The following is a 26,082-nucleotide window of genomic DNA, read 5'->3' on the forward strand; positions in this document are numbered from 1 at the left end:
AGGAACCTGATATAGCAGTCACTGATGAAGCTGTAGATAAAACTATTTTCAACCATTTAATCTCAAATGATCCCTGTACTACGTTTTTGAAATTAATGACACATTCAAGCTGTTCACACTTCAATCCTCATTTGTTTCCCTATTTGTTCCTTCAATTTTTCAGTTTGCAGCTGTGACATTTGATAATGCATAGTCATGTTGGATGCTGTGTATTTAGTTGCAATAACATATAAAATCCTGTATATGGTGCTAGAGAACCTTTTATCTGAGTTTAAAGTTTAAACCATCAGCTGTAGCTGTGACGGGGACCTCAAAACATTGACTTCTGTGGAAGATAGTTCATAATTTGTCAGTAATTACTTGAAAGGTAAGATGTGATGGTTTAGAGCCTAAAGAGACATCTGAAATTATTTTTTTTAACCGTTACATTTACACTCGCAAATCTCACATCTCTGATAAAGTTTAGTTGCTCTTCGTCTGCCTGGGATCTTTCCGTGGTTGCTGCTGTATTAATGACATCGACTGATGTAAATGACCCTGCTGCTGCGTGTCATTCTGGGTCCCTCTCATATCTCCTGGCTGCATATCTTATGCCGTGCACATCCCCACTGCCCCAGGCTGTGTTGACATTTAGACAGGCTGTTCCTTTTCAGAGAGAACTTGGCACGCACACTCCTAGATAACCTTGTCAGCTCCGAGACTTGCCTGTTCCTCAAACTGCTTTTTTCTCCTCTCTCTCTCTCTCTCTCTTTCGCTTTCATGGCAGTTTCTTCTTGTGTGTTTGTGCCATTTCCCTAGCCTCACCTTCTTCTTTCTTGTCATACATTTTTGTTTGCTCTTATTCTTTTTCTTTTTGTTGACATTTAAAAGTGTATTTGCATCTCTATCTGACACCTGGAGCACCCATCTGTTTTCTGTTCTGTCTTCTTGTTTTTCTGAACTTCTCTCACGAGTGTTAACCCTTATCATATCAGCTGGTGCAGCAACGAAGATAGTGCTCTTTCTCACTCACTCTTGCTGAATACTGCGAATAATACCAATCGTTCTCAACACAGCAGCTGTCTATAAAAAGTAGGTCAGTTAATTAAAATCATGAACTAAAAAGGTGTTAATTTGAATTAAGCACTTGCTTAACTATATTAAGCAAGTCTATTTAAAAGTTGTGTCTAATCAGTGCATAAAATGCATATTAGAATAAAGCTCCTGTGTGAAAACAGTGTTATACTCTTATATTTATACAAACCCAGTTTCCAAAAAGTTTAGGAGGCTGTGTAAAATGTAAATAAAAACAGAACCCAATGATATGGAAATCTGATGAACGCATGTTTTATTATAGAACAGAGAAAACACACTCTTTCTATTTCATGCAAATTATTAGCTCATTTTGAATTTTATTGCAGCAGAAGGCTGCGAAAGGCTTTTTAGGGGGTACTAAAAAGAAACAACTGGAGGAATATTTTCCAACAAATTAGGTTAATTGGGAACAGGTCACTAACGTGATTGGGTATAAAAAGAGCATCTCAGAGATGCAGAGTTTCTCAGAAGTAGAGTTGGGCAGATGTTCACCAATCTGTAAAAAAAACTACAGATTGGTGACAAATCTACAAATTTTGCAACAATATTCCTCAGTGTTAAAATGCAAAGACTTTGAATATCTCATCTACTGTAAATAATAACATCAAAGGATTCAGAGAATATGGAGAAATTTCTGTGCAAAAGGGACAAAAATCAATATTGGATTGGATTGGGGCCCTCGGGCAGCGCTGCATTTAAAACAGGTACGATTCTGTCATGGAAATCGATGTAGGGGCTCAGGAACACTTCCAGAAATCACTGCTATAAACACGGTTCATCGTGCCATTCTCAAATGCAAGTTAAAGCTCTATCGTGCAAGGAAGAAGCCAAATACTGTATGAACATGATCCAGAAACGCAGAGTGGAAAAATGTTATGCGGACAGACAAATCAAAATTTGAAAATCATTTTGGAAAACATGCACGTTGCATTCTGTGGGCTAAGGAAGAGAGGGACCAAATGTGACAAAGAACTGTTGAGCAGCAAGAATCTTTTTTTTTTTCAGCTTAAACATCTGACATGTTTTCTGTGTTCTGTTAAAAATGAAATATTATATTTATATTTTACACAGACCAAACACCTTTTTTTTAGGAATCCCGTTTGCATACTGGAGGAAAACACTAGGTTTGTTTGTTGTTTTATGACAGTATCGTGTTCACTTTGAAGATAAAAAGAACCAACCAGAGAGCGATGAATTCATGAGGTTGTGAGTCACTTGTGTGGATAATTTATTACCGTGGCATTTTCTGTTGTCTTACGTGGACACCTCCAGATGTGGCCCCTTTCTCGCTCTCTCACACGCTTTCCAATTTGGGCCATCAACTCACAGGAAGAAATTCCTCACAACCCAAGTGCACATGCCAAATGTCATCACAAGAAGATTTCTGCCTGCCCTCTAATTTATTTATTTCCTTTCCTACTTAGAGAGGGATCTTTGCTTTTATTTATTTATTTTGACAGGAGCTAACCTGAGGAGGACGCACATACAGTGCTGCTGCTCACTTCCTGCAGGAAGATGGACAAAAAGTTCAGAAGGACTGTTTTTCTGCCTCTTTGAAAAGATTTGAGGACACTTACCTGAAGAATTCCTTCATGATGTGTGCAGCTATTCAGCTACTAAGTGTCTTTTCTGGATTTGTTTCATAACTGCTGCCTTTGTCAGCTTTACCATCAAAGGTTTAACAAAGAACATGCCTTGAAGTGTATCACATGGTGGATTAGGGGGATGTTTGCTTTCTTATAGGTACAGCAGGGGGAAAAAGGTGGGATTTGTCTCCTTTTTATTAAAAAGTTATACAAACAAATTGTAGTAGAGTTGTAGTAGTGTCAAGGTTTATTTGATTTTCCAACCTTTCACCATCCTTTGAGACCAAATATTAAATATGCATTGTCAGGACCAAGAGCAGGTGCTACTGACAGCAAGCATGCCCACTACTGTTTATGTGTGCTTCTCTACATATTCATCCACAACCGACGCTGTGATGTCTCCATTTGTTCTACGCCATCACTGTTAATTAGAGAGGGAAGCCAGAGAAGAGGCCCAGACACACAGGACAGAGAACAGAGGCTGAAATAGACCACATGAGGAGCAGCAGGTCACAGCTCTGTCCATATTACCTATAATTGTGTATCTTCACAGCATGCATTGTTGAAGGAGATATCCGTATCTTCTAGCTCCTTTTTTTATATTCCTTTGCCCTTTTTCTCATTATTCCATCGTCTCCTCCTTTCATTTATTTATTTATTTATTTATTTACCTCATTTCCTTTACACCCAGCTTATGTTGCTCAACAAAGAATCTGATTTGCCACATGAACGATCAGAACAGAAATGGAGAATGAATTTTAAAAATATATCCCCAAACAAAGGGTTATTTTTGTCCATCTTTTCTATATCAGTATTTTTTTTAATTTTTGTCATTTAAGTTTGTTGCAGAAAATATTCACAGGAAAAACAAAATCTGCAGACAGATGTGTTTTTGAAATGTCTGGTCACCAGTTGCATAACATAGCAAAAGGTGTCCATCTCTGTTTTACATTTACAAGGATTCAATGGACTAGAAACAGGCTTTTAAACAAGGGGGTGGTGCAGTGTTGCCTCACAGCAAGAAGGTCAAACTGAGTCGCCTCCACCACCTATGTGGGGGGGAGTTGCATGTTCTCTCTGTGTCCGGGTACTCCAGCTTCCTCACACAGTCCAATGCAGTTGGTAGGGTTGGGTTATATGATGACTCTAAATTGCCCATAACTGTGAATGTGAGTGCAAATGGTTGCCTGTTCCTCTGTGTCAGACTGCTGACCTGTCCAGGATGTAACTTACCTCTTGCCCTATGGTAGCTGGGATAGGTTAGCTGGGATATCGGTCAGGATGGTTGTCACCATGCATTTTGATTCTTTTCCTGCTACTGAATAAAACCATCCTTAGAGGAAGTCTCTTTGGGTGCAACTGCAACCAAAGCATTTGACAGTTTTCTACTTTCCATTTGTAAACCTGTTCTATTTTTGCAGGACAAAGAGCAGATATGCTTCTGTAAGATGCAAATTTGATAGACTATACCAAGATTCCCTTTAGATACATAAAAAAAAGGAGAGCGAGAGACAGAAATCCTGTTGTTGGAAATATTTCTTGTCACTTTTCATCTTAGCGATAGCAGCGGCTCTCTGGTTTCAAACCTCCTTCTGTAATTACAAAGAAACCACAGACCCACTTACTGGCTTGTGTTTAGCAAATGATTCATCCCCGAAACATAATTCAGCCAAACATTGTAAGATACTTTTTCCAGTCTGAAGACCTAATAAAGTCTTGTTTCCCAAACTGTTTTATGCCACGATGTTTCAGATTAGAGGTGAGAAAGACATCTTCATCTGTGCTCTCACGCCATGAATCCCCATTAGCTTAGATATCTGTACACTAATGAGGCAGAAATGGAACACAAAATGCAGAAGTGTATCTGTAACTGTGTCTTCTCCTTGACAAACCCACAACATCATAACAGCATCACACACAGTTCATTACATTAGGTGACTCATGGATCTGTTCTCTGTGGAGCCTCTCTCCTCTTTATTAATCCCTCAGCTGAAGCAACCCTGCATAATTATTACGCTCACCGTGACCTTCCAGCGGCTGCTGAGGTTTGTAAGTCAACAGATTATTGAGATGCTGGAGAAACTTTGCTTTTTCCTGTTTTTTCCGCTCTGTTAGTCTTCATAAAGGTCAACAACCCACACACTTTGAGCTCACGCAGTTTTCTGGAGTTGTCAGAAAAGGGTTTAGGAAAGCAAGAAATCATATCTTAATATGGCTTGAGAATGAGGAACCAATCACACTGCGTTTATCCAACTATAGCTGTAGATTTACCTTTAACATCACTGTTTTTCCCCTCAGTTTTTTAGCAACAACAGCATGGCTCAAATGGCTTGTGAAATAGACTAATTTCATCATAATTTATATAATAAAACTGGCACACTTTAGTTCATCAGCAGCCATTTTCTTCTGTTCCTCTTTTAAACACTAGCCAATGCCATGCTCACAAAAGCCGTGTGTTTTTCATTTTCACTCTCCTCACCAGCTCCTCACCAGGTAGATGTTCTGCAGAACCCACAGTCAACAAAGGCTCCTCTCTGGCTTCCTGTCTTGGGGGATCTCAGACCCACAGATGTTGTGCCTGTCAGGATGATAGATGGCCGTGGTAATCATCAAGCTATAATAACGAAACTGGAGTGAGATGGAGGGGCGAAGGGATGAGAAAGATGGGGTCTGAATTATAATTTTCTCTTTGTTTATCCTTCAGCGGGTTTGGAGACCAGTAACTGTGACACTCGTGGAAACTAAGGTCTGGGAGATGCTGCCGGGAGTCACGGAGATATGAGGGAGAGATGTGAAAGTGAGGAGGGAGAGGGAGAGAGATTAGTACTTAATCGTGTGTGGTGCAGTGTGTGAGAGAGCCTACGAGGCCACTCGGGTCTGCTGGATGCACCTGAATCGGGGTGATCGCTTCCTCTCCGCCCCCTCACTCAGATCATCGCTCTGAAGCGCTGACAGAGAGCGGACAGTCGCTCACAATAACCGGCTCTGTAGCAGCCTCCGGCTTATCTCATCTCCCCCCAGCCCCGGTGCCGACCCGCACCGACTGTTCCCCTCTCTATCAACTGAATCTCCCCGACACACCATAGAGGCAGAGCTGCGGTCGTGTTTCACTTTCTTTGCTTGCACGGAGCTCGCATCGTTTCCCCGGATCTTTGTTTCTGGACGGCAGGCTGCGGCTGTGTAATGCCCCGGTGAGTGCTGGATGGTTCCTGGTGTTATCTTTGCGTGTATTTCTTTCTTCTTCCTCTTGTCGTTTGCCACAGAACAGATGCTCTGATAAGATATCTGAGATATGTGTCTGACATAGGGTTGTTAATGTTTGGAATACTTTTCCCCTTATAAACTGGGCTTTATGTTTTATTACATGCACTTCCATTACATTGTTTTTGTTCTGTCAGAGGGGCGTTTCTAGAGTGTGTGTAGACACACAAAGGCAGCTGCATCAAGCCAGCATGCGCAGAGGAAGAACATGTAGTGTTTCCCATGATGTAAAGTGGGCTAAAACTGCCTTTACGCTTATTGGGAAGTAAACCGAGTATAAAAGAGAGCGCGACAGAGAGAGAGAGAGAGAGAGAGAGAGAGAGAGAGAGGAAGATGGAAAAGAAAGAGTAGAAAACAAAGCTACAGAGGTTCCTCTGGGACAGAAAATCATCAGCACAAAGCCAGGAGTATGACAGATGTGCCCTTATTTGCTCATATCTGCTATCACCTACAAATTTAGTAACATCATATTGGCTCATGCCAAGAGTTGACTTTTATTTCCCTCCTCTTAAATATGAATGAATAACTACATTATATTATTTTAAAAAGCATGCACTCTGAATTTAAATCAATTGTTTTTGACATAAACATTTTTTGGACTGGATAAAGCCACTGCATTGTTATTCATAATATATAGCACTGTTGCATAACCCGAAGAAATATAGAGAATAAATGCTCAGTTTGTGTGTGTGTGAGAGAGAGAGAGAGCACCAACATGTCGTTAGTGGTTATGCATTATTTATAAAGTTACCCCAGTGCTGCACCTCCCACCCAGACCCACTGTCAGTGCTGCCTCTCTAGTCTCTCTGTTCTCACCTTACACTCTTGCAGCCTCTGACTGAGCTTAACATGAGTGTTTAAGTATTTTAAAGGCTGTGGAAATGGGGGGGGGGGGGGGGGGGGGGGATAAAAGTACCTGCAGTCCAGTTCAGTTACAGGGTGTATGCTCTCCAATTCAAGTAAGAAAGAGCTAAAAGAGGGATGAGTTCATTCTCAACCGTGCCTCGAGGCTTCCGGTAGCACAGAGATTTGTTTTATGGATTGATGACTTCACCTCTGGGGCTGAAGAGAAGGACAAAGTCAATTCTTTTGTTTGCTACCTCTATGTGACCTTCCTGGGTTAGAAATTGGAACTAAAATTGTCTAAAGCAGATCAAAAACTGAAAGGATGAACAAGAAACTGCAATCATGTCAATCTAGTCCACCCTGTCAAATAGACTTTTTGCTTTGATGTGATAACAGTTTCATATAGCGCATATTAAAGCACCATAAAATTGATCATCCTCTCTCTATGCACTCAAAGTTGCTTGCATAGATTAGGTTACACTGCCATTTGGTGTTATGTAATGGTAACTCTGCCGCAACAGACAACGTTAACACCCGGGCTCTGCTGCCGTCTAACTTTCCTTGTTATCTTCCTCGTCTCCAAGCTCTCACCCCGTTTCCTCTTTCCCTCCCCAGCAGCAGGAGCAGCAGATGTGCTGAGCGACGCAGCTAATGGTGGTGTCTTCCTATACTGGCCTTGATGCTGATGCTGCTGAAATCCCTACATTCAGGAAAAGGCAACAGGAAGCAGATTTCTGAGGGATTACACCCAAGCACATGTACACATATGCATACTGAGCGGATACCACAGTTCTAGGATTTGGCTGGCACCCAGGTGTGGAGCTCCCTTTGAATGAACTCGCGTGCCTGAGAGAGGCACTCACTGGTATCATGGAAGAAGAGGAGGAGCCAACAGAGTCTTATTGAATATAAAACACATGACTGCTCCTCCCTTTTTTTTTCCTTGCCTCACCATCAAAGGCTGCTTGATGACTTGTAACAAACAGCGGAGCGTGCATAAACAGAGAAGAGTGCAGAGCCGACCATCCGCCTGCTGCTGCTGCTGCTGTCCCATGATACATCAAGTCAAGAATCAGCCACACGGAGGGTTGTTTCTATGGATACCCCATGCCCTGAGTAGTATTAATAAGGCTCCCTGATATTCTGACTATCTGTGCATGAAGATACAGGCAGAGATTAGAAGTACACCCCTGCAGCAGACTTCAGCTCTAAAATAAAACATCTGTGAGGGAGAGACAGACATCATCACCATCAAGAGTCAAGAGGAAGATGCTGGAGGAAAAAAATAAGTTATTTTTAAACATCCACTGTAGAGGCTTTACCAGCATGTTAAAAGTGTCCCTGTGTGATCACTGACTAAAGCCGAACATTACAGTTTTGCATATTTTTAGCTGTACTGAGTTTGAGGTTTTGCTCAGTTGCACCTTTTCTCAAAGGCATCAGAGTTCATCTTCTTTGTCCTTAGTTTGGGACACACAGGCAACAGATGGTGAAGTGCAACTTGAATTGCTCCACACTGGACTAAATGAAGAGGTCAAATGACGCACAAAATCTTATTCTTTAGATCCCATGGAGATCATTTCTTTTCTTGCAATACTAAGAATAGCTCTGAAATTCAGCACAAGCATTTCTTAATAATCCCTTTTAAAGTTTTGGTTGGTCTCTTGAATTGTCACCATTTTCCGTAGGAATAGTCCTGCATTGTGCTTTTGTCTACAAGGAAACATCTATCTACATGTATCTAAATGCAGCAGCTAAGTAAATAAAATTCAGGTCTCCACTCACCAGCAAGATGTAACGTGTGCATAAAAGAGTGAAACAATCATTGCTAATCAAGAGATTAAATCTACCGTCTGGTACCTCGAATCATACATCCCTGTTACCTCCAGAGTGAGCAGCGATGGCCACACAGGACACACCGCACTTTCTCCATGGCTTCGACCTCGGTGGTCACTTTGTTGACCCTCGACCTCTCGGTACAGGTGTCACAGGCTTGGTCCTGTCTGCTGTGGACCAGCGGACTGGAAAGTGTGTAGCAATTAAAAAGCTGGTGATGCGAGACGCCGTGACGGTGAAACATGCCCTGCGGGAGGTAAAGATCACCCGACGGCTGCACCATGAAAATGTGGTGAGAGTCCACGAGGTTTTAGCTCCATATGGACGGCCCTTGCCCCGAGATCCAACCCAGCTCAGCGCCCTCTACATTGTCCAGGAGTGCATGGAGACTGATCTGGCTCGACTGCTGGAGCAAGGGCCGCTACATACAGGTAAATAAAAGGAAGAATACAGAAAACTTGCCCAGCAAATCACCACAAAGTTATAAACAAAGCAGGGTTTTTTTTATAACAATTTGGCAAGGCAGAAATCTCACATCAAAACAGTCAAGATGGATAAACAGAAATACAGGCCAGAGGGATACGTATTTATTTTTTACTATTACCTATATCCAGACATGATAATAGATGTTTTTTAAAGAAGAAAATATGTGCTTATACATTGCATATGGACATTGGGGTACATCGTGATGTGCTGATTTGATTTTTGCCCTTGAGCAGGTCATGCTACTCTGCTGTTCTACCAGCTGCTGAGGGGACTGAAGTTTATCCACTCTGCCAACGTCCTGCACAGAGACCTGAAGCCAGCCAACACATTTATCAACACGGACCAACTGCTGCTCAAGATCGGAGACTTCGGGCTGGCCAGAATAGTCGACCCTCATTATTCTCATAAGGTAAGCGTGAAGACGCACAAGGACCACTGAAGGACCCACGCACACACAGGCACACAAACACACACAGAAGTGCATGATCTGCAGGGAGACTCATGCTGACAAGGTGGCAGCTCATTGCATGGATAGCTCGCTCAAAAAAGTTTTCCAAATGGCCTACAGTGTCTTTTCAAATTGGTAAATGGATGAGTCATATTACAGCAGTACTGTGCAAAAGTCTCGAGCCAACCCTCATTTCTTTATATTCTGCAAGGAAAACTGGAGATTGGTGCATCGATTTATTAAAACACGAGTTTGTACAATTCTAAGAAGTTTGAATGTCAATATTTAGTGTTACCAGCTTCATCCTCCAACACAGCCTGAACTCTCCAAGGCAAATTTTATTGTCATTTCTTCAGGTAGTCTCCAGGCTTCCTTAAGTTCTTCTTTGGATGTTAGCTGCCTTTTGTTCCGTCCTCTGTCAAGATGATCACACACTGATCCAATAATGTTGAGATCCAGGCTCTGGGGAGGCCAATCTATGATAGTGTTTCAGTGTGTAGTTCTATCAGGGCATGTTTTTACTGGACTGGCATTGTGTTTGGAATCACTGTCACACTGAAAAATGAAGCTGCTGCCAAGCAGATGCTTTCAAGATGGTATTGAATGGTGGATCAAAGTCCGACTGTACTTTCTGCGTTCATAATTCCATCAGTTTTGACGTATTGTTGTACCTCTATCCGGACCTCCTCCATACATCATTGACAACGATTAGAAACAAAATTTTCAAATTTGATTGATCATGTCCTCTTGCCTTATGACAGCTGGGATATGCTCCAGCCCTCCTGTGACCCAGAACTCGATGGATGGATGATGAAATAAGAAGTGCTCAAGCTTTTTGCACAGTACTGTAGTTTTTGTAGTCTTTATTTAAGTGCATGTCTATAAGAAAATACTGGTGTGATGACCAAAGAAGAGATTGTGATATGTGCACAAACATTCCCAGATGTATCCCAATTATTCTCACTTAATGTTTTTGTAGGGCATGTAAATAAAGCCAGAGTGCCAAGATCTATTTTGACTGGAAGCTAATTAATGCCTTTTCATTTTTTTATATAAATCTTTAAATCCCTGATCAACCACGAAGGGCTCTGTTGGCCACATTGATTTTGAAATCAAAATAAAAAAATAAAAAATGAAATACTTTGTGCAGCTTGTTCTACAAAAACTAATCATACCAAACATTTCAGCCAACTTGCGGGGGATTTCTTTTCCTCTCTTCTCATTTCTCTGAAGCACCGTATGCCATTCAACTGCTGATGGCTACATCTAGGCAGCACATTGTAATATCAAACATTATCTCTGCTCCATCTCATTATGGTAGAGTTGTTATTAGGGAAGAGACACCAATTCCTCAAACCCTATGTGGTTATCAGGCAGCTGATCACACACAATAAATAGTGTAGTGCTGTAAAAGAATCCTTTCAAAGAAAATTCTTTCTATATTTCAATTTGCAATGAGGAATCTATCAGGTTTCCATTTTATTTTACAACTGGATGCTTATCAATAGTCTGATCCTGCGTATGTAAAGTGCACCTGTGGACCAAGCAGCCAGAATTTCATAATCTCCAATTTTGAGAAGTGTGTAACTGATGTATCTCTCCTAACGCATTGCAGTGCAGGCTAATGTTTGTTTCATATATTCTCTGATTACACATCTCCCTGTTTGATATTGCCAACCTGCGTTTTTCACAAGAAGCTTCCCCTTCACCCCGAACCCAGCTATTTATGTCTTCTTCCCAGAGCTGATATCAAGTTTTTCACTAATTAAACTCTGTGGATAGTCTGGCAATGGCATATAAAGACTTCTGAAAGATTAGTGTGAAGATTTACTGCTCTATTGTTCAGCTTTATTGTGTGCAAAGAGCCCAAAGCCACACTGTAACACTAGCGGGACTGAATGTGTGTGCAAGCTTATATGTTTGTGTGTGGGGGGGTTTGGGTTTGTGCTTGTGAAGAGGAGCTCTTGTGAAAGGCGATCTTTGTCAGCTCAGAGCACGGGACTGGGGATCAGCTGGGTGCAGACACAGGGGTGCATTCGGAGAGGGGGGGTGGAAGGGAAGAAGAGAAGGGAGAGAAAGAACAGATGAGAAGCAAGAGTGAGAAATTTTAAACCGGGGAAGGCTGAGCGAAAGAGCTAAAAAGCTTTGTAAAAAAGTATGAAAGCAGAGGCAGGGAGAAAAAGAAAGAACGTGGAGAAAAGCTCAAAGCGGAGACGTCAGACAAGGGCGAGAAAAAGTCAGAGGCTACAGTTTTTCAAACACATTTCTCCAAAATACTATTTCAGTACTGAAAAAGTGTTTTCCAACACCACTCACACAGTCATGTGAATGTGAAGTACACTCGCTTTTGGTTCTAAGATTTTTTTATTATCAAGATACAATTTTAATTTTTTTTGTCCTTATCAGGTCTTGCAATTAGATAAATGGAACCTCAGACATATTACATGTCACATCTCATTATTTATTTAACAAATATTAAGCCTAAATGCAGAAGCAGTGTGTGGAAAAACACATATTCAACCTTTCTCTTCCAACACCCACCAACTTCCATAGGAATTAAGAGAGTAAGTAACAGACAGGTGCTGCTAATCAAATCAACCCGATTAACTGAGCACATTTATAAAGCAGAGGTTTTGTCATTTTGCTGGTCTGCAGTATTCGACTGCCTGTTAACACAATGCAAAGACATCAGCAATGATCTCAGACAAGTAACTGTTGCTGCTGTTAGAAATCCATTTCTAAACAATTTGAAGCTTGTGATTTTACAGCGAGAAAGATTATTCACAAGTGGAAAACATTCAAGTCTGTTGCCAGTCTTCCCAGGAATGCACGTCACAGAAGATTCCCCCCAAGGTCAAACTGTGTATTGCTCAGAGACCCTGCAAAAAAAAAGCAAAAGAAATCCACCAGCTATATCTCAGACTCTATAGAGTTCAGTTAGCATGTTAAATGTTAAAGTTCATGGAAATACAATTAGAAAAAAGCTGAACAAGTATGGCTTGTTTGGAAGGGTTGCTAGGAGACAAGAGAAAGTCTCTTCTCTCTCTAAAAAAAAAACAAAACCAGGGCAGCATGGCTTAGATTTGAAAAGCTGCATCTCACCACATTACAAGACTACTGGAAAATTTCCTTTGGACAGATGAGACGAAGGTGGAAATGCGTGGCTATAATATACAGCAGATTCTTGGAGAAAACCAAACACAGCATATCAGCGCATACACTTCATACCAACTGTCAAGCATGGTGGTGGAGGGATGATGATTTGGGCTTGTTCTGCAGCCACAGGAAGTGGGCACCTTACAGTTATCGAGTCAGCCGTGACATCCTCTGTTTGCCAAAGTTTTCTAGAGTCAAATGCGAGGTCATCTGTTCGTCATGTAAAGCCTGGCTGAAACTGGGTCATGCAGCAAGGCTATGATCTCAGACAAACCACCAAGTCTACATTAGAATGAGTCACAATGACAAGAATCAAATGGCCCAGTCAAAGTCCAGGCCCCAACCTGACTGAAATGCTGTAGTGTGACTTTAAGAGAACTGTGCAAATGCCCACAAACCTCAATAAACTGAAGCAATATTTCAAATTTGAGTGGAATCCTCCACAACAATGTGAAAAACTCATAAAGTCAGACAGAAAATGCTTACTTCAAGTTATTGCTGCCAAAGGTGCTTCCTCAAACCACCGAATGATGGGGTGTAATTAGTTTTTCACACACTGCTTCTATATTTGGCTTGGCTTTAGTTTTTAATAAATAATGACATGGTGTAATATGTTTTGTTGTTTAACATCTGGGTTTGTATTTTAATAATATAGACTACAGACAATATTCTAAATTATGTTTATTGTCCTCAGCACTGAAACATGGTGTCTCTTCTTTTTCACACGACTGTTTCTTGTCCTGCGTATCATGACTGATATTATTGTATCAGACCATTGATTTGCTGAGAATAACTGACTGCTAATACGAATCAAAGCTAATACTCTTTGGATGTTGTTTTCAAGGTTTTAAATTCTACCTTATAAAGCAAAAGATTAGTATTTGTTGTAGAAAAAGAATCCTATAATTGAAAATGAAGTAAAATACAGCAATACAAAAGAAAAAGGAAAAAGATAAAAACAGAACAATGGCATGCAGACTGTCAATGCCAAAAAAAAATAGGCTTTATTATAGTAGCAAAATAGTCTTAGGAACCAGTGGACATTCTGTCCCTCTGTTTGGCTACATGACCAAGCACTTAATACTCTTCCTTGTACTGCAACAAGGGGATGTCTTCTGTATTCTACCCACATCACATCCTTCATCTTCAAGGTGGTTGGTTATTACCCCCATGAATGTTTATCTAGGCAGAATCCAGTATGTTCACAAAGTGCTGCATCTGTGTTGCACTTAAGCTCTATAAATATGCTTTAAATGGTTTTGACAACAACATGGACCAATCTTCACATGACAGCTCACACAAATTAAAAATGTCTAAAGATTTTTGCAAAATATTCAAGAAAAGAAGAATAATCTCATTCATAAGTTAGATAATGCTGCAAAGGATTTCTCAAATTATTATGGATGGATAACGTCTGATGCTATTTGGGCTATTTGTGATGCAGTTTTGATACCAAAGCAGATGCTTTCAGTGAATACAATAGCATTCTCTCTCTGTTGCTCTTATTCAATAATGCAAACCAAAAGTGCCTTTTCAGGCATTTTCTGTTAATGGGCGTAGGCCGCATTAACCTCAGCTGTGATGGAAATTCACAAATGCTGTTAACTTTAAATAAGACTGGTTAATGCTTTAGTATCACAGAAGAACTTATGAAGATTTTATATCATGTTTTTTTTGAAAGAAAGTTGTGATGTGTAATTCTTCCTACTCAATGATCAGACAGACTTCTTCTCTGCATTAGCCATACCTTTTAATACTTGTACTGTATCTCAGTCCAGGCATTGAAATTAGGTTGTTTGAAGAGCTGTCTGGAAGTGTGTTTCTGACTACACAGAGCAAACATTTACTCAGGCAGAGAGAGATGACAGAAGGGCTGAGAGGAGAGAGGCAGAAAACAGAGGGGGAAAACAACATTATTTGTGATGTTATTTACAGTCTACACCGGTAAGATCTTGGTGCTTCTGTGAATGTGTATGTGTGAATGCCACCTGCTGAGGCAGTGCTGGATCTGCCCAGAAATTATTCATTACCTGGATGAAGGTCAGAGCAGAGGAAGGGGGAAGACAGTTGGATAAGGACAGAGTGTTTAAAAGTACCTGGAGAGAAGAGAAGGAGGGAAGAAACAGATGAGAAAGGAGGTAAAGGAAGCTTGTTGAGATGCACTAAAGGCTAGAAGAAAGAGAATAAGTGTGAAGAAAAGAGGAAGGGAAGGGGAACAGGCGCAGCTAATGATGACGCAGAGAAATACTGAGGTGGGAGGTTGGGATGAACGAATGATAAAAAAAAGTGGGAGGAAAAAGCAGGAGGAAGAAGGTCAATGGGGACAAAGAGGAAGCAAAGATGGGGGAAATCACCCCGTAATCTTAAAGAGTAGCAAAAACACTAAAACAGAAGTGGGGATAGTTTTGGAAACAAAGCAAACACAGCTACAAATGACATATGTGACCACATCTATGCATTGCTTTATAAAACTGAGGCCTAAATTTGCTTTTCCCTTAAAAACTGTGTCCAGGCTTGGGTTGGCCCTGAAAGAAATGTACTTTGGTACTTTTGAAACATCTATCAAACTCTCACCAGGGAGCGTAAACAAGAGCTCAGATATGAAAAGGCAACAGCGGGCCAGACAGATAGAAGATAAGGTCACTGAGTAGTCAGCATCATTTTTTGCACTGTCTCCTGCCACAAAGAAGAGAACAGGCAGTGACTTAGCAGTTACATTCAATGCACGTAGGAGTAGTCTAACTTTTTAAAAAAGAGTCGTACAGTCGTTTTGACATGCAAAGAAAACCTACTTCGGCCAGGCACACCGCGCACAGCGATGTCTAAGTGGGAATCTTGGTGTGGGTGGCCCACAGTGAAGAAGACTCTGAGTCATACTCATAACCTGCTGATCAAGAAAAATTACCCTTTTTCTTTTTCCTATCGAGAAGGCACTTATTTTCAAGCTGTCGAAAATATGAAGCAGCTTTGGGACGCATCAAAAGCGTGAGAAAGCAGGCCAGCCCTTTTTTGGCATAGTACCCCCAGATGATTTACTGACATGAAGAGTTTCAAGTGTGATAGCTTATCTGAATGAGGAAAAAAATTCAAGCTGTCTGTATTTTATTGGCTTAAATAGAGTAACTCTTTCCCCCAAAAAAATAGATAAGAAGATAGGAGACTGGTGAAAAGGAGAATAGAAAATTACTTTAGGAGAGCGGAGGATAGAAGGAAAGAAGAGCAACGAGGATAAAAAAAAATGAGGGCTAGAGAGGCAGAAAGGATAAGAGAATAGTGCTAAGAGGCATATTAGACATGTATGCCATGAGCCATTGTGGGGTTCATTTTCTATCTATTTCTGATCTTTGCCAGTTAGTCATCAAATTCAAATTAGCCTGAGAGATGGGCAACAGAATAGCGTCCCAGCACAATGAAAAGTTTATGTGAGTGATGTCAGTCATTATAAAACAATTCACAGCAGCTGAGTGGAAAAGCAGTGAAGACTACATCTGCCTTTTCCTGCCAAGAAATCTAAAAATGTGTGAGGGGAAATATAACCGCATTTTCTCGTGCAGTCTGCTCTCTTTTCAAGCTGGGCTGTGAAGAAGTTTAAGAGCCCGGGGCAGTGAAATTTGGCTCAGGAGAACTACGAGGGGAATAGAAATATGATGTAGTAAGTGAAGGTATTTTGAGATTTTACAAGGCTGGAGAGTGAGAGGTGGGGTGATATACAAGAGGTGGGGAAAGTGTTAATGATAGCAACAGGCAGAAACATCTCATTATCTCTACATCAGGGAATATGCGGACTTATCTCTGTGGTGACTGGCGTATCTCTGTGCATAACATCATTATTCACAAAGAGGATTTTTTAGAGAATTAGATAGAGTCCTCTGAATCCTGTCAGAGCAGCACTAATGAGGACTTATGTTGTTGCTTCGGTGGAAATTCAGGGCAATCCATTTTAAAGACAAACAACTACCAGCAAACTTTATACGTATTCAAGTACATGCAGCCTGCTAACAGTCCAATCTGATGCATGCCCGTCGTATATGAAAATAACTTAAGATTCTCAGAGCTTTCATTTTCTGTATTTCTCACTTTCAACAATTTTATCCCTCTGCTTTCCTTATCCAGGGCTATCTGTCGGAAGGTTTGGTAACTAAATGGTATTGCTCCCCACGTCTGCTGCTGTCACCCAACAATTATACCAAGGCCATAGACATGTGGGCTGCGGGCTGCATACTGGTTGAGATGCTCACTGGACGCATGCTATTTGCAGGTATGTCTACTGTTTTTAATGCGTTCACCGTTTAAGTACTGTCATTTTCAACCTTATTACTAATATATCACCCCAAACCGCAGATAACTGCCCCTCCCTGAGCCTGGCTTTGCCTGAGGTTTCTTCCTCTTAAAAGGGAGTTTTTCCTTCCCACTGTCACCAAAGTGCTTGCTCATCTGATTGTTGTTTGGGGGGTTTTTTTGTTTTTGTTTTTGCATTTACTCTAAAATATAAAGCACCTTGAGACAACTGTTGTTGTCATTGAACTGAACTGAACATAATTATAATAATTGCATCACACTAGTGACGCCATCCAGTTAGAGCAAAGAGAGTTTGGTTTTTTTTCCTTTGACAGTGTCCTCCACCAAAGACACTTTGCTCTCTTTCTGCACACTACTTCTTTGCCTGACTAGAATGACAATGATGATAGAGAAATTCTCACTCTCCAGAGTAGATGTAGTTCTTCCTCACAGGCTGGTTTGACCTCCATCAGCCCTCTACACCACAGGGCTGGCATCATAAACATATAGGTGTTCTTTGTTCCTTAGTGTTCCTGCATTTTTTAAATTTCATACATCAGATGTTAGAGGTGTTTTCCTTGGCTTTTACTTAACCCGCAGACTAGAGTGGAAACAGCATATATTTGTTTACCAGAGAGGAGACCGCATTCTCCCTTCCAAACAAACTACCACTGCTTGCATATTTCTTGCAGCTACGACTCTGTTGATATAGCTCCACCTGCTGGTGTCCATTGGCTTTATGAAACATTTAAAGGGAACTTCACCATGTGTCAGATGAGCTGAAAATGCTGCTTTGCTGCTCTGTGTTAGAAGAAGACTTGCATGCCACAGAAGCATGCTACACTTCTGATTACTCCGCATTCAGTGACTTCAAAATATGAATTTTCCCTCCAGCTGTCAGAGGTAAAATGCTCTTTGTGAACTATAACTGAGTGGAAACTTACGACAACTGATTCCTCCCAGTTGATGCAGGCACAGCAACAAGCTAGGGTAGTTAGAGTAGATGTCTGCCAGTGTAGATGGGTTGCAGGATGTTTATTCCTTAATGTGAGAGTGGCCAAAAGAACAGTGTGCCCAAAGTTTCAAGTTTACTGATTTCACAGGGTGTGGTGTGAAATTTGAATGCTTTAGTAGTAATTTCCACCTAGCTGTTAACTTACTGTGTCTTTAAATTGACATCTTCCATCTCCCAGATATTCATGCTTGACTCTTAAAGTTGACGTTTCCCCCCAGCTTATGTAACTGATCCTCTGTCTCTTCTGAACTTGCTTCTGATTGGTTGTGTCTTGCTCCCAGGAGCTCATGAGCTGGAGCAGATGCAGCTGATTCTCAACACAGTGCCGGTGCTGAGAGAGGAGGACAGGCAGGATCTGCTACAGGTCAAACATCAGAGGCTGCTGCAAGTCATATTAGCATTATAATGTCTGACTGATTATTAAGCCTGACATTCATTTTCCCAGCTTTGGAGAGCAATTTTTATTTATTTTTTTTAAAGAAATATTGATTATGTCAAGAACTGCACATATTATAATATCTGAAATAATCATGCACTCCCCCCTGTTTTTGTTATGAATGTAGACTAAAGACTGTCGCTTCACCTCTGTGAACTTGCATTTTGAATTTAATAAATCTAACAAAAAAAGACGCATGATAAACAAAATATATGTTTCATTCACCCGACCATTTTATTGCTTTTACCTTTTCCCCAAATTTTCTTTAAATAGTGAGATATTATCATTTTTATTAATCAAGTTATTAAAGTCTGATGTTCTGAAAGGCTTAATTTTGTACAAGGTTAAATGTGTCTTTTTTCAGCGTGGAATGCCTTAAATGTAAACAAAATAAATAAATAAAATAATGAAACATAACTAATATTTTAACCATGCATTTCTAGGTGATGCCTTCATATGTCAGTCATGAATGGAAGGTGAAGAAACCCTTTTCTGAACTTCTGCCTGAAGTGGATCCTCAGGGTGAGTGATGGGGACTGAGTGATGGGGAGAAGAGGAAGGTCAAGGACTTTAAAGTATGAAGGGAACAAATAATGGAAGTGCTAGAAGGGAGAAAAAAAGATATAGAAAACCACAGCTCTTCTGACCTGTGACAGATGAAGTGATGCTGGAGTCGTGTGAAGATGTTTGGAGGTCTAACACATATAATTTAGGCTTTACTCCCACACCTTCTTTTCCCCTCCCAGCTGTGGACTTCCTTGAGCGTATCTTGACCTTTAACCCCATGGATCGCCTGACAGCTGAAGCGGCGTTGTCTCACCCCTTCCTTCAGCAGTACTCTTGTCCAGAGGACGAGCCCACTTCATCGCATCCCTTCCGCATTGAGGATGAGCTGGAGGACAGCCTCATCACTGAGCAGAGCCTCAGCAACAGCAATAGTCAGGCCTCCAGCATCCAGTGGGACAGGTGTGTGGATTTTTTTTAATCACCAGTGGGGAAAATTGGATCATGTTTTCCTAGTCATTCTTAGTATGTTTTAATAATAAAAATACTACTAAAAATGATCTGTTGATCATTTTCTCATCAAATCAACTACCAATCTCAGCTGTTCATTCGTGTATTTTCAGATTACAACTTAAATGTATGTGTTTGAGCACAAATTATTTACTCCTGACTTGTAATTTCTGCCTTTCTGCAGGTACGAAAACAGTTTATCAACAGTTATGTGCTGGCAACAATCAGGTGGGAGGTGTCGCTGCGTGCCCCCTTGTCACATTACCTCTGACCTGGGAGACACTACAGAGGAAGAGGAGGTGCAGAGAGACCCCCGGGCCAGTTCCAGCTCACTTGTAGAGGAGGCTCAGGTTGGATATGCTTCCTCCCTTTTCTAGATACTAGGAGACTGCTGTACTGGCACTACTAGTACTGTAATGTCTTTGTTATGCAAAGACATAAGTGAAGATGTTGGATGTTGGTCAATAATTTTTCTACATTTTAAAGCAGGGATACTGCAAGTGTCAGCAGTTCTTGTAACCCTGTTGGCTCTTGTCACAGTGAGATGACCATATTGTCTCAGTTCCTATAATTCCCCCCTCTTCTTGCTTCCTCTCACTGGCTTCCACAGAGATTCAGAATTCATTTAAAATGTTATTAATTACATATAAAACCCTACATGGCCAGGCTTCTGAGTATATTTCAGACCTGCTGATAACTTATTCTGGCAACTTTTGACTGTGTCACACTTGACTATGCTTTTGTCCTTTCTCTGTAGTATTTATTCTGTCATGAGCTTAAGTTTCATTGAACACATGGGATGTGAGTCAACACAACTAGAATTAATTGCTTATTGAAATTAATTACTTTTCCCTCACCAACTGTCTCATATAGGTTGATCCACGCAAATATTCCCACAGCAGCTCGGCGGAGCGCTTCCTGGAAAACTCTCACTCCTCTCTGGAACGTGCCTGCGGTTTGGGATACGGGGAGGTTGACTGTGGCCGCTCCTGTGATTACAAAGTGGGCTCTCCTTCGTATCTGGATAAAATTGCCTGGCGAGAGGGAAAACCTCAACACTACTCAGAGCCTAAGCTCATCCTTGATCTGTCACACTGGAAGCGTAACATTAACAGCCTCCTTGTGCCTCCTGAGCCTATTGGTGGCAGCATGGAGGATCTGGGAGAGATGAAGGAGGAGGAGGCAGCGAAGGAAGAGGAAGACAAGGAGATAGGGGATTTGTTCCAGGAAATCTCTCGCTGGGTTGAGAGCACCCAGTCTCGTCTGCACTCACCCAGTCCCAGTCCTTCTTTGGAGCAGCAGTCACCTTCCTGCTACACTTCCTCGCCACCTCTCCCTCTGTCCCCTACTGACCTCCCAACTCCAGTCTTCCACTACACGGAGGTTGTGCGGCAACCATCAGAGTACGATGAAGGCAGACTAAGCCCATTTCGCCCTATCATGTCTTCCTCTTATGCCCTCCCATTACTTCTTCCTTCATCTCCCACCTCCCTACATCCTCCTCATTCATATCAAACAGTGTCTTCCCCCACCACCACCACACAATTTTTCCAGCCCACAGAATCTCAGCCGCTTTCTTCCACTTCTTCCCTTTCTCAGCCAGTAAACGCTGACTCCCTGGAGTCTCTTCCTGTCAAACAAAAAGAGCGTCTGTTTGACCTAGATGTGTTTATATCCCGAGCACTGAAACTGTGCAGGCAGAGAAAGGAGAAAGCAAGCGGGAAGAAAGCGAAAGAAGGAGGATGGATGGAAGAAAGCAAACAGCCAAACATTAACCGAAAAGTACCCGGCTTCCCAGAGCACAGGACTCCATCACCACAGACGCCACAGACTCCCAACTCTTGATGTTGAATTTCAACTGCAGGTACACCACAGCATCATACCGGGTAGCACTCCCAAATGCTCATAGTGCTTTACATTGTGAGCAGTGCCCGTGGTTTAATATGCTGCTTAAACATTAGACCATAGTGTTAGCAGCTTTTGTCTTTTTTGGTACTATTGCAACAACGCACTATATGCTGTGATAAAACAACCCCCTGACTTAAGCAAGCAATCTTCCAGCTTCGTCGTGAGATGTTCTCAGGCAGTTAGAGGTCAGAAATGTGGACCACATTTGCCAATGCAAGCAGCAAAGATTTGATTTACATGAGCATATTTTAAAGCAATCAGCTGACATTCCTTATTAACTGAGGTTTGCTCTGATCGATCAGACAACAATTTCATTTTGTGCCACAAACATTTGCAAATGACAAAAGAAGGAACAGTCAGCTGCTGGTATCACCTCCCTACGCTATTAATAACTAATAGCTTAAGCCTGTTTTAGGCTTGCTTTCAATTTGTTTTTCTTACAAGATTCTGTACTTATTCTCTACTTCTTACTGTTTGTAATCCTTTTCAGAACAAAAATTCAAGTGGTCTTCCAGCGGTGAGTTTCACCAGCTAATAATAGTGACACAGAAGGTGTTTTTCCGGTGTGTCTCTGAATGTATTTATTGGAAAAATAATCCATCATATTATGCTACACGATGACCCATAAGGAGTTTAACACTCTAACAGCAACTTCATTTTGTCACTGCTCCAAACGGCCTGTCAACTTGTAAAAAATACAGTCAGATTTAATTACATACTATATTTCTCAATGACTAGTATTTTTGTGTTTGTATTTTTCTTGTGCTCTTTGTTCATTGCTACAACCCATGTTCATGTTATTTGGAGTGAATTGTGTTCTTGTTGAATGTGGAATGCCCTGTGGTAGTAATTTTTGACTATCAGACAGCTATGGTTTCTTGTTTGCTTGATGCACCAAGCAAGGTCTGTTTTACACTGAACATATACTATCCTCTCGTTCCAAGACAGCCACACAGAAAGCTTTCATGCAAACAACGGTATACTATATTTTGAAGTATATGGATACTTTACAACCTTTGCAGGAAATTATTTGTACTCAAAACTTTTTAGTGGTTTGCAGCAGCCAGATTAATACATGAAACTCAAATAAAAAGAATTAAAAAAATAGACCCAGGTAAATGGCAGGTGAACATTAAGCAGTAGGTGAAGGCTGCTGGCTTGTGCCTCATAGTCTGTTAGTCAAGAGCTTCTCACATTCTCTTGAACTGTGGAGCTAAAACTGGCTTTACAAAACTCTTCAACGCTAGTGCCAAACGTAACCCAGTTAATTTAACATTCCTTTTATTCTGTGGCCTCAATCCCTCCATCTCAAATGTCACTGTTTGAAATGTGATATTCTGCTGTTAACTGATCAAAGAATGTACGAGTTGAGTTGTAATGCTGAAATACACTATATGGATAGAAGTACTGGGGCACCTAAATATTACCCCTACAGGAGCTGGGATGGAAACCAATTCCACGAAGCTCCCCGTGCACAGTTTTTGTCCTAATGTGAATGCCAGAGGAGGTTTTGATCACTGCAGTTATTGAGTCAGCAGTGCAAAAAATAACCCTTAAAGTTGATAATGGAAGATAAAATACATTTGAAAAAGTGACAAAATCCATCCACAGACACACATAAATACAAACTGGCATTGCAACAGTGGCATTCTTACTGTGTAACTGTGTGTTTAGCATCCTATTACTTCCTTCACATATGTTTGTACAGGTAGACTGTATAAATGCTTGATTTTATATACCACAGGACTGAAAACACCTGAATTCAAAGATTAAAGGGTGTGGCCTGTCACTTTTGTCCATATAGTGTACGTGAAACATACTGCCAGCAACACAACAGAATAAGAATGTTTTATTCCTTTCGTATTATCAAATAATAAGTTGAATCCTTCCTTAAAATCCATACAAGCCACACACAGGTCGAAGTTGTCTCGAGTCTTAGCTGTTAACTGTGCAGATGTAAGTTGTTCTAAAACAGTTGACTCTCATGCTGTCTGCACCTGTAATGCATGGTGTAGCCTACATACAGATGCTGTAGGCACATTTTCACTTGCACAACTTAGTATGACTTCCAAAGAATTGAGCCATACATGAGATTTGCCATAAGTACAACCTACGAGACAGCAAAGCCGAGTTGGTTCTTTTAAACATCACAGTGAAGCACAGGTAGTGTCACTAGCACATACAGAAATACAGGAGTTCACCCTATTTTTTGCCAGTAAACTGCGGTCCACCTAATCAAAAGGAATTTTGCTTTAAGTCAAACACAAAGGATCATATTTTGCATTAGCAAATTTCTTCTGAGCTGCAGGTAGAGCAAAGCCAGCAATAACGTCACTGAAAAGTATCTGTAACACATGTCGGTACTGAGCCGAAGTTAATTATTTTAAGTGTTTAAAGCAATGTAGAAAATGTGCCTCGGTACACCTCAATACTTCCAGCTTGCTGAATGTAACGTGTCCTTTTCCTTCTGCATGGCTCTTCAAAAAGCTCAACGGTTGTTGTTTTCATCATGTGTCACTTTGTGATAAGAGTCATGTTTCTGTGGGCACCTATTTATGTTGTATCCATGCTTCAAGGAGGCCTCAGCTTTTCATTTGGGAGAATCTGTGACATTTTTAATTCTCTCTATATTGATAGTATCTCTTTTGGAGTTTCTGTTCTTGCTGGAAAATTAATAAAACAGTACTAAAACTATTTTTTGATGTCATATTTGACTGCACTGGTATAATAATGTAATGGTGGGGAAACTCAGGCAGCAACACTCCCTAGCAGGAAACACAACTCCAATCCTAACTCTGTCAAGCACAGATGGGAGTCTCAGCCCAAAATCCACAGAATCCAAATGATCTGCCAGCTTTCACAGGAAGCCCCCACAGTTTCTATGTCCACATGTTAGAGTTGTTTTGGCAACACGAGGGGGAAATGTTATGACTAATCAGAATACAGAATGTATATTTCGTTACTCAGTTTATGATAATGCACTTGGGGGGAGGGTTGAAAAAACTGTTAGAAAATTGGCTTGTTTCGCTAAATTTGTATTTTAAATTGCATTTAAAATGTAAATGCATTCTCTTGTATAAAATAGTGTGTTAAAAAAATATCAGCATACATATCGACTGAAAGACACTGTCAGTTTTTATGTACAATCTACATTTAGCATTCATTAAATCATGCCAATAAATATACATTCCATTTTTGTTGCTTTCAGATAAATATATAAATATGCCTTTCGTGATCTTTTTGCATTCTTCTGTTAAGACCTCTAGCAATATCCTAACATCTGTTAATCTGTCAATATTATTGTAGGTTAGTTTAGGAGAGCAATGAGTGTTTACTCAGAGCATAGGCACTATTAAACTCAGTTCATCATTATCTACCAGTTTCTGTGCTGTGTAGCCTTCATATAAATATATATGGTAGATACTTCCTTATTCACAAGGGGTGAGCGCAGTTGGTAGCTCCGCATGTCTGATTTGGCAGATTCTTTACCCTGGATGCACTTCCTGACACATCCCAGAGAGATGTCTTCTCCTAAGACTGAACAGGGATGTTTTGCTTCTTAGATAAATATGTAAACCACGCACGCACCACATAGCCACAAATTTTCTACGCAATACAGTACCACAGCTTAGGATAAACTAGTAATATGACATAACATGCGCAAAATAAAATGCGCGTGTTGGAGTATTTACGGTAATCGAGAGGGGAAACCCCAGCATCTGATTGGTCGAGCGGCCGGGTTCTTCTACAGCGTTTCCTCTCCTCGCGACTCAATCTGGTGTATGTGTGCTGGCAGGCAGGCTAATCCCAGGGTCAGTCCACAGAAGTTAGGCACAGCGAATATCATAAGAGTTGTGCCTAACAGACATTGAACGGCAGTATTATATTACTCAAGAGCAGGTAAGCGGAGTCGTTGTTCTCTAAATTGTAGAAAGTGTGTGTCATTTGAGAACTTCCTGCTTACTGAGCCAAGAGAGATGGCAGCAAGCAGGGCTGTGATGAGTAAGTGACTGCATTTAGCTAAGTCATCCGAATAAAAAGTGCCTAGTGTCGGTGTGCTTAATCAGTTTAGTAGCTTCAGACATTAAGACTTAGGTGACAGAGGTGTTCAAATGACGACACCCTCTGCTTTATTTTAACTTAAAGTTAGCAAAAGGTTAGCTTTTAGCTCCTGTGGTTGTGAGGCTAATGGCTTGCAGTTGTGGTGGATATCAGTTTTTGGGGGGTTTTGTTTTTGAAAGATCTCCAACATGTTATAAGGTCACATTTGGCATTTGCCCCCAATTATCTTCTCATTCCCTTGAGTGTTAAAGCTTGGGACAGTTGAGTATTTCCTTGCCTTTTATTGCAGGTTCTGCTAATATTTAACCTCCACCGGTGGGTTTTTTACGTTCAGTGATCAGACACACTGACAGGGTGAGTGAGAAAGACTGAGAACAATAACCTGTTAGTAAGGCCACACCTAACAGCTGTGTTAAGTCTGTCTGGTCAGTTGAGGAAACTAATAACCTAAAGTATCATCTGTCTTCAAACCACTTTACCCTGATCATGTGAGACCATAAAAGATTTACACTTAAAATCATGCATGTGGGTGAGATTCGGAGCTTGAAAAAAGGTGCCCAGTGTGCACAAGAGGGTGGATACAATGCATGTTATTACATTATGACTGGTTTAGTTAACACAGTTGTTGTTTGCACCAGTTATTATTCCAGAACCAATAAGAAAAGATTTATTAGCA

The 26,082-nt window shown here is 40.9% G+C and overlaps 1 protein-coding gene across 2 annotated transcripts; it reads left to right on the top strand.

Moving 5' to 3' along the window:
- Positions 1 to 5,301: 5,301 nt before the first annotated feature.
- mapk4 (mitogen-activated protein kinase 4) lies at positions 5,302 to 24,277 on the top strand. 2 transcript variants are annotated; one of them, XM_086314618.1, is made up of 9 exons: positions 5,302 to 5,851; positions 7,383 to 9,034; positions 9,323 to 9,498; positions 16,807 to 16,951; positions 18,268 to 18,350; positions 18,866 to 18,944; positions 19,169 to 19,388; positions 19,621 to 19,786; positions 20,310 to 24,277. In XM_086314618.1, exons 2-9 carry the CDS (start codon positions 8,668 to 8,670, stop codon positions 21,279 to 21,281), a joined length of 2,208 nt encoding a protein of 735 aa, XP_086170744.1. In that variant the 5' UTR covers positions 5,302 to 5,851; positions 7,383 to 8,667; the 3' UTR covers positions 21,282 to 24,277. The 2 variants fall into 2 exon arrangements, with proteins under 2 accessions (XP_086170744.1, XP_086170743.1); XM_086314617.1 differs by having other exon boundaries at positions 7,386 to 9,034.
- Positions 24,278 to 26,082: the final 1,805 nt, after the last annotated feature.

Source organism: Aulonocara sp. 'chitande type north' Nkhata Bay, linkage group LG12 (assembly GCF_057382095.1).
Source record: "Aulonocara sp. 'chitande type north' Nkhata Bay isolate Kocher_YH1m ecotype deep benthic linkage group LG12, A_spYH_male_GT1.1, whole genome shotgun sequence".
Taxonomy (NCBI): domain Eukaryota; kingdom Metazoa; phylum Chordata; class Actinopteri; order Cichliformes; family Cichlidae; genus Aulonocara; species Aulonocara sp. 'chitande type north' Nkhata Bay.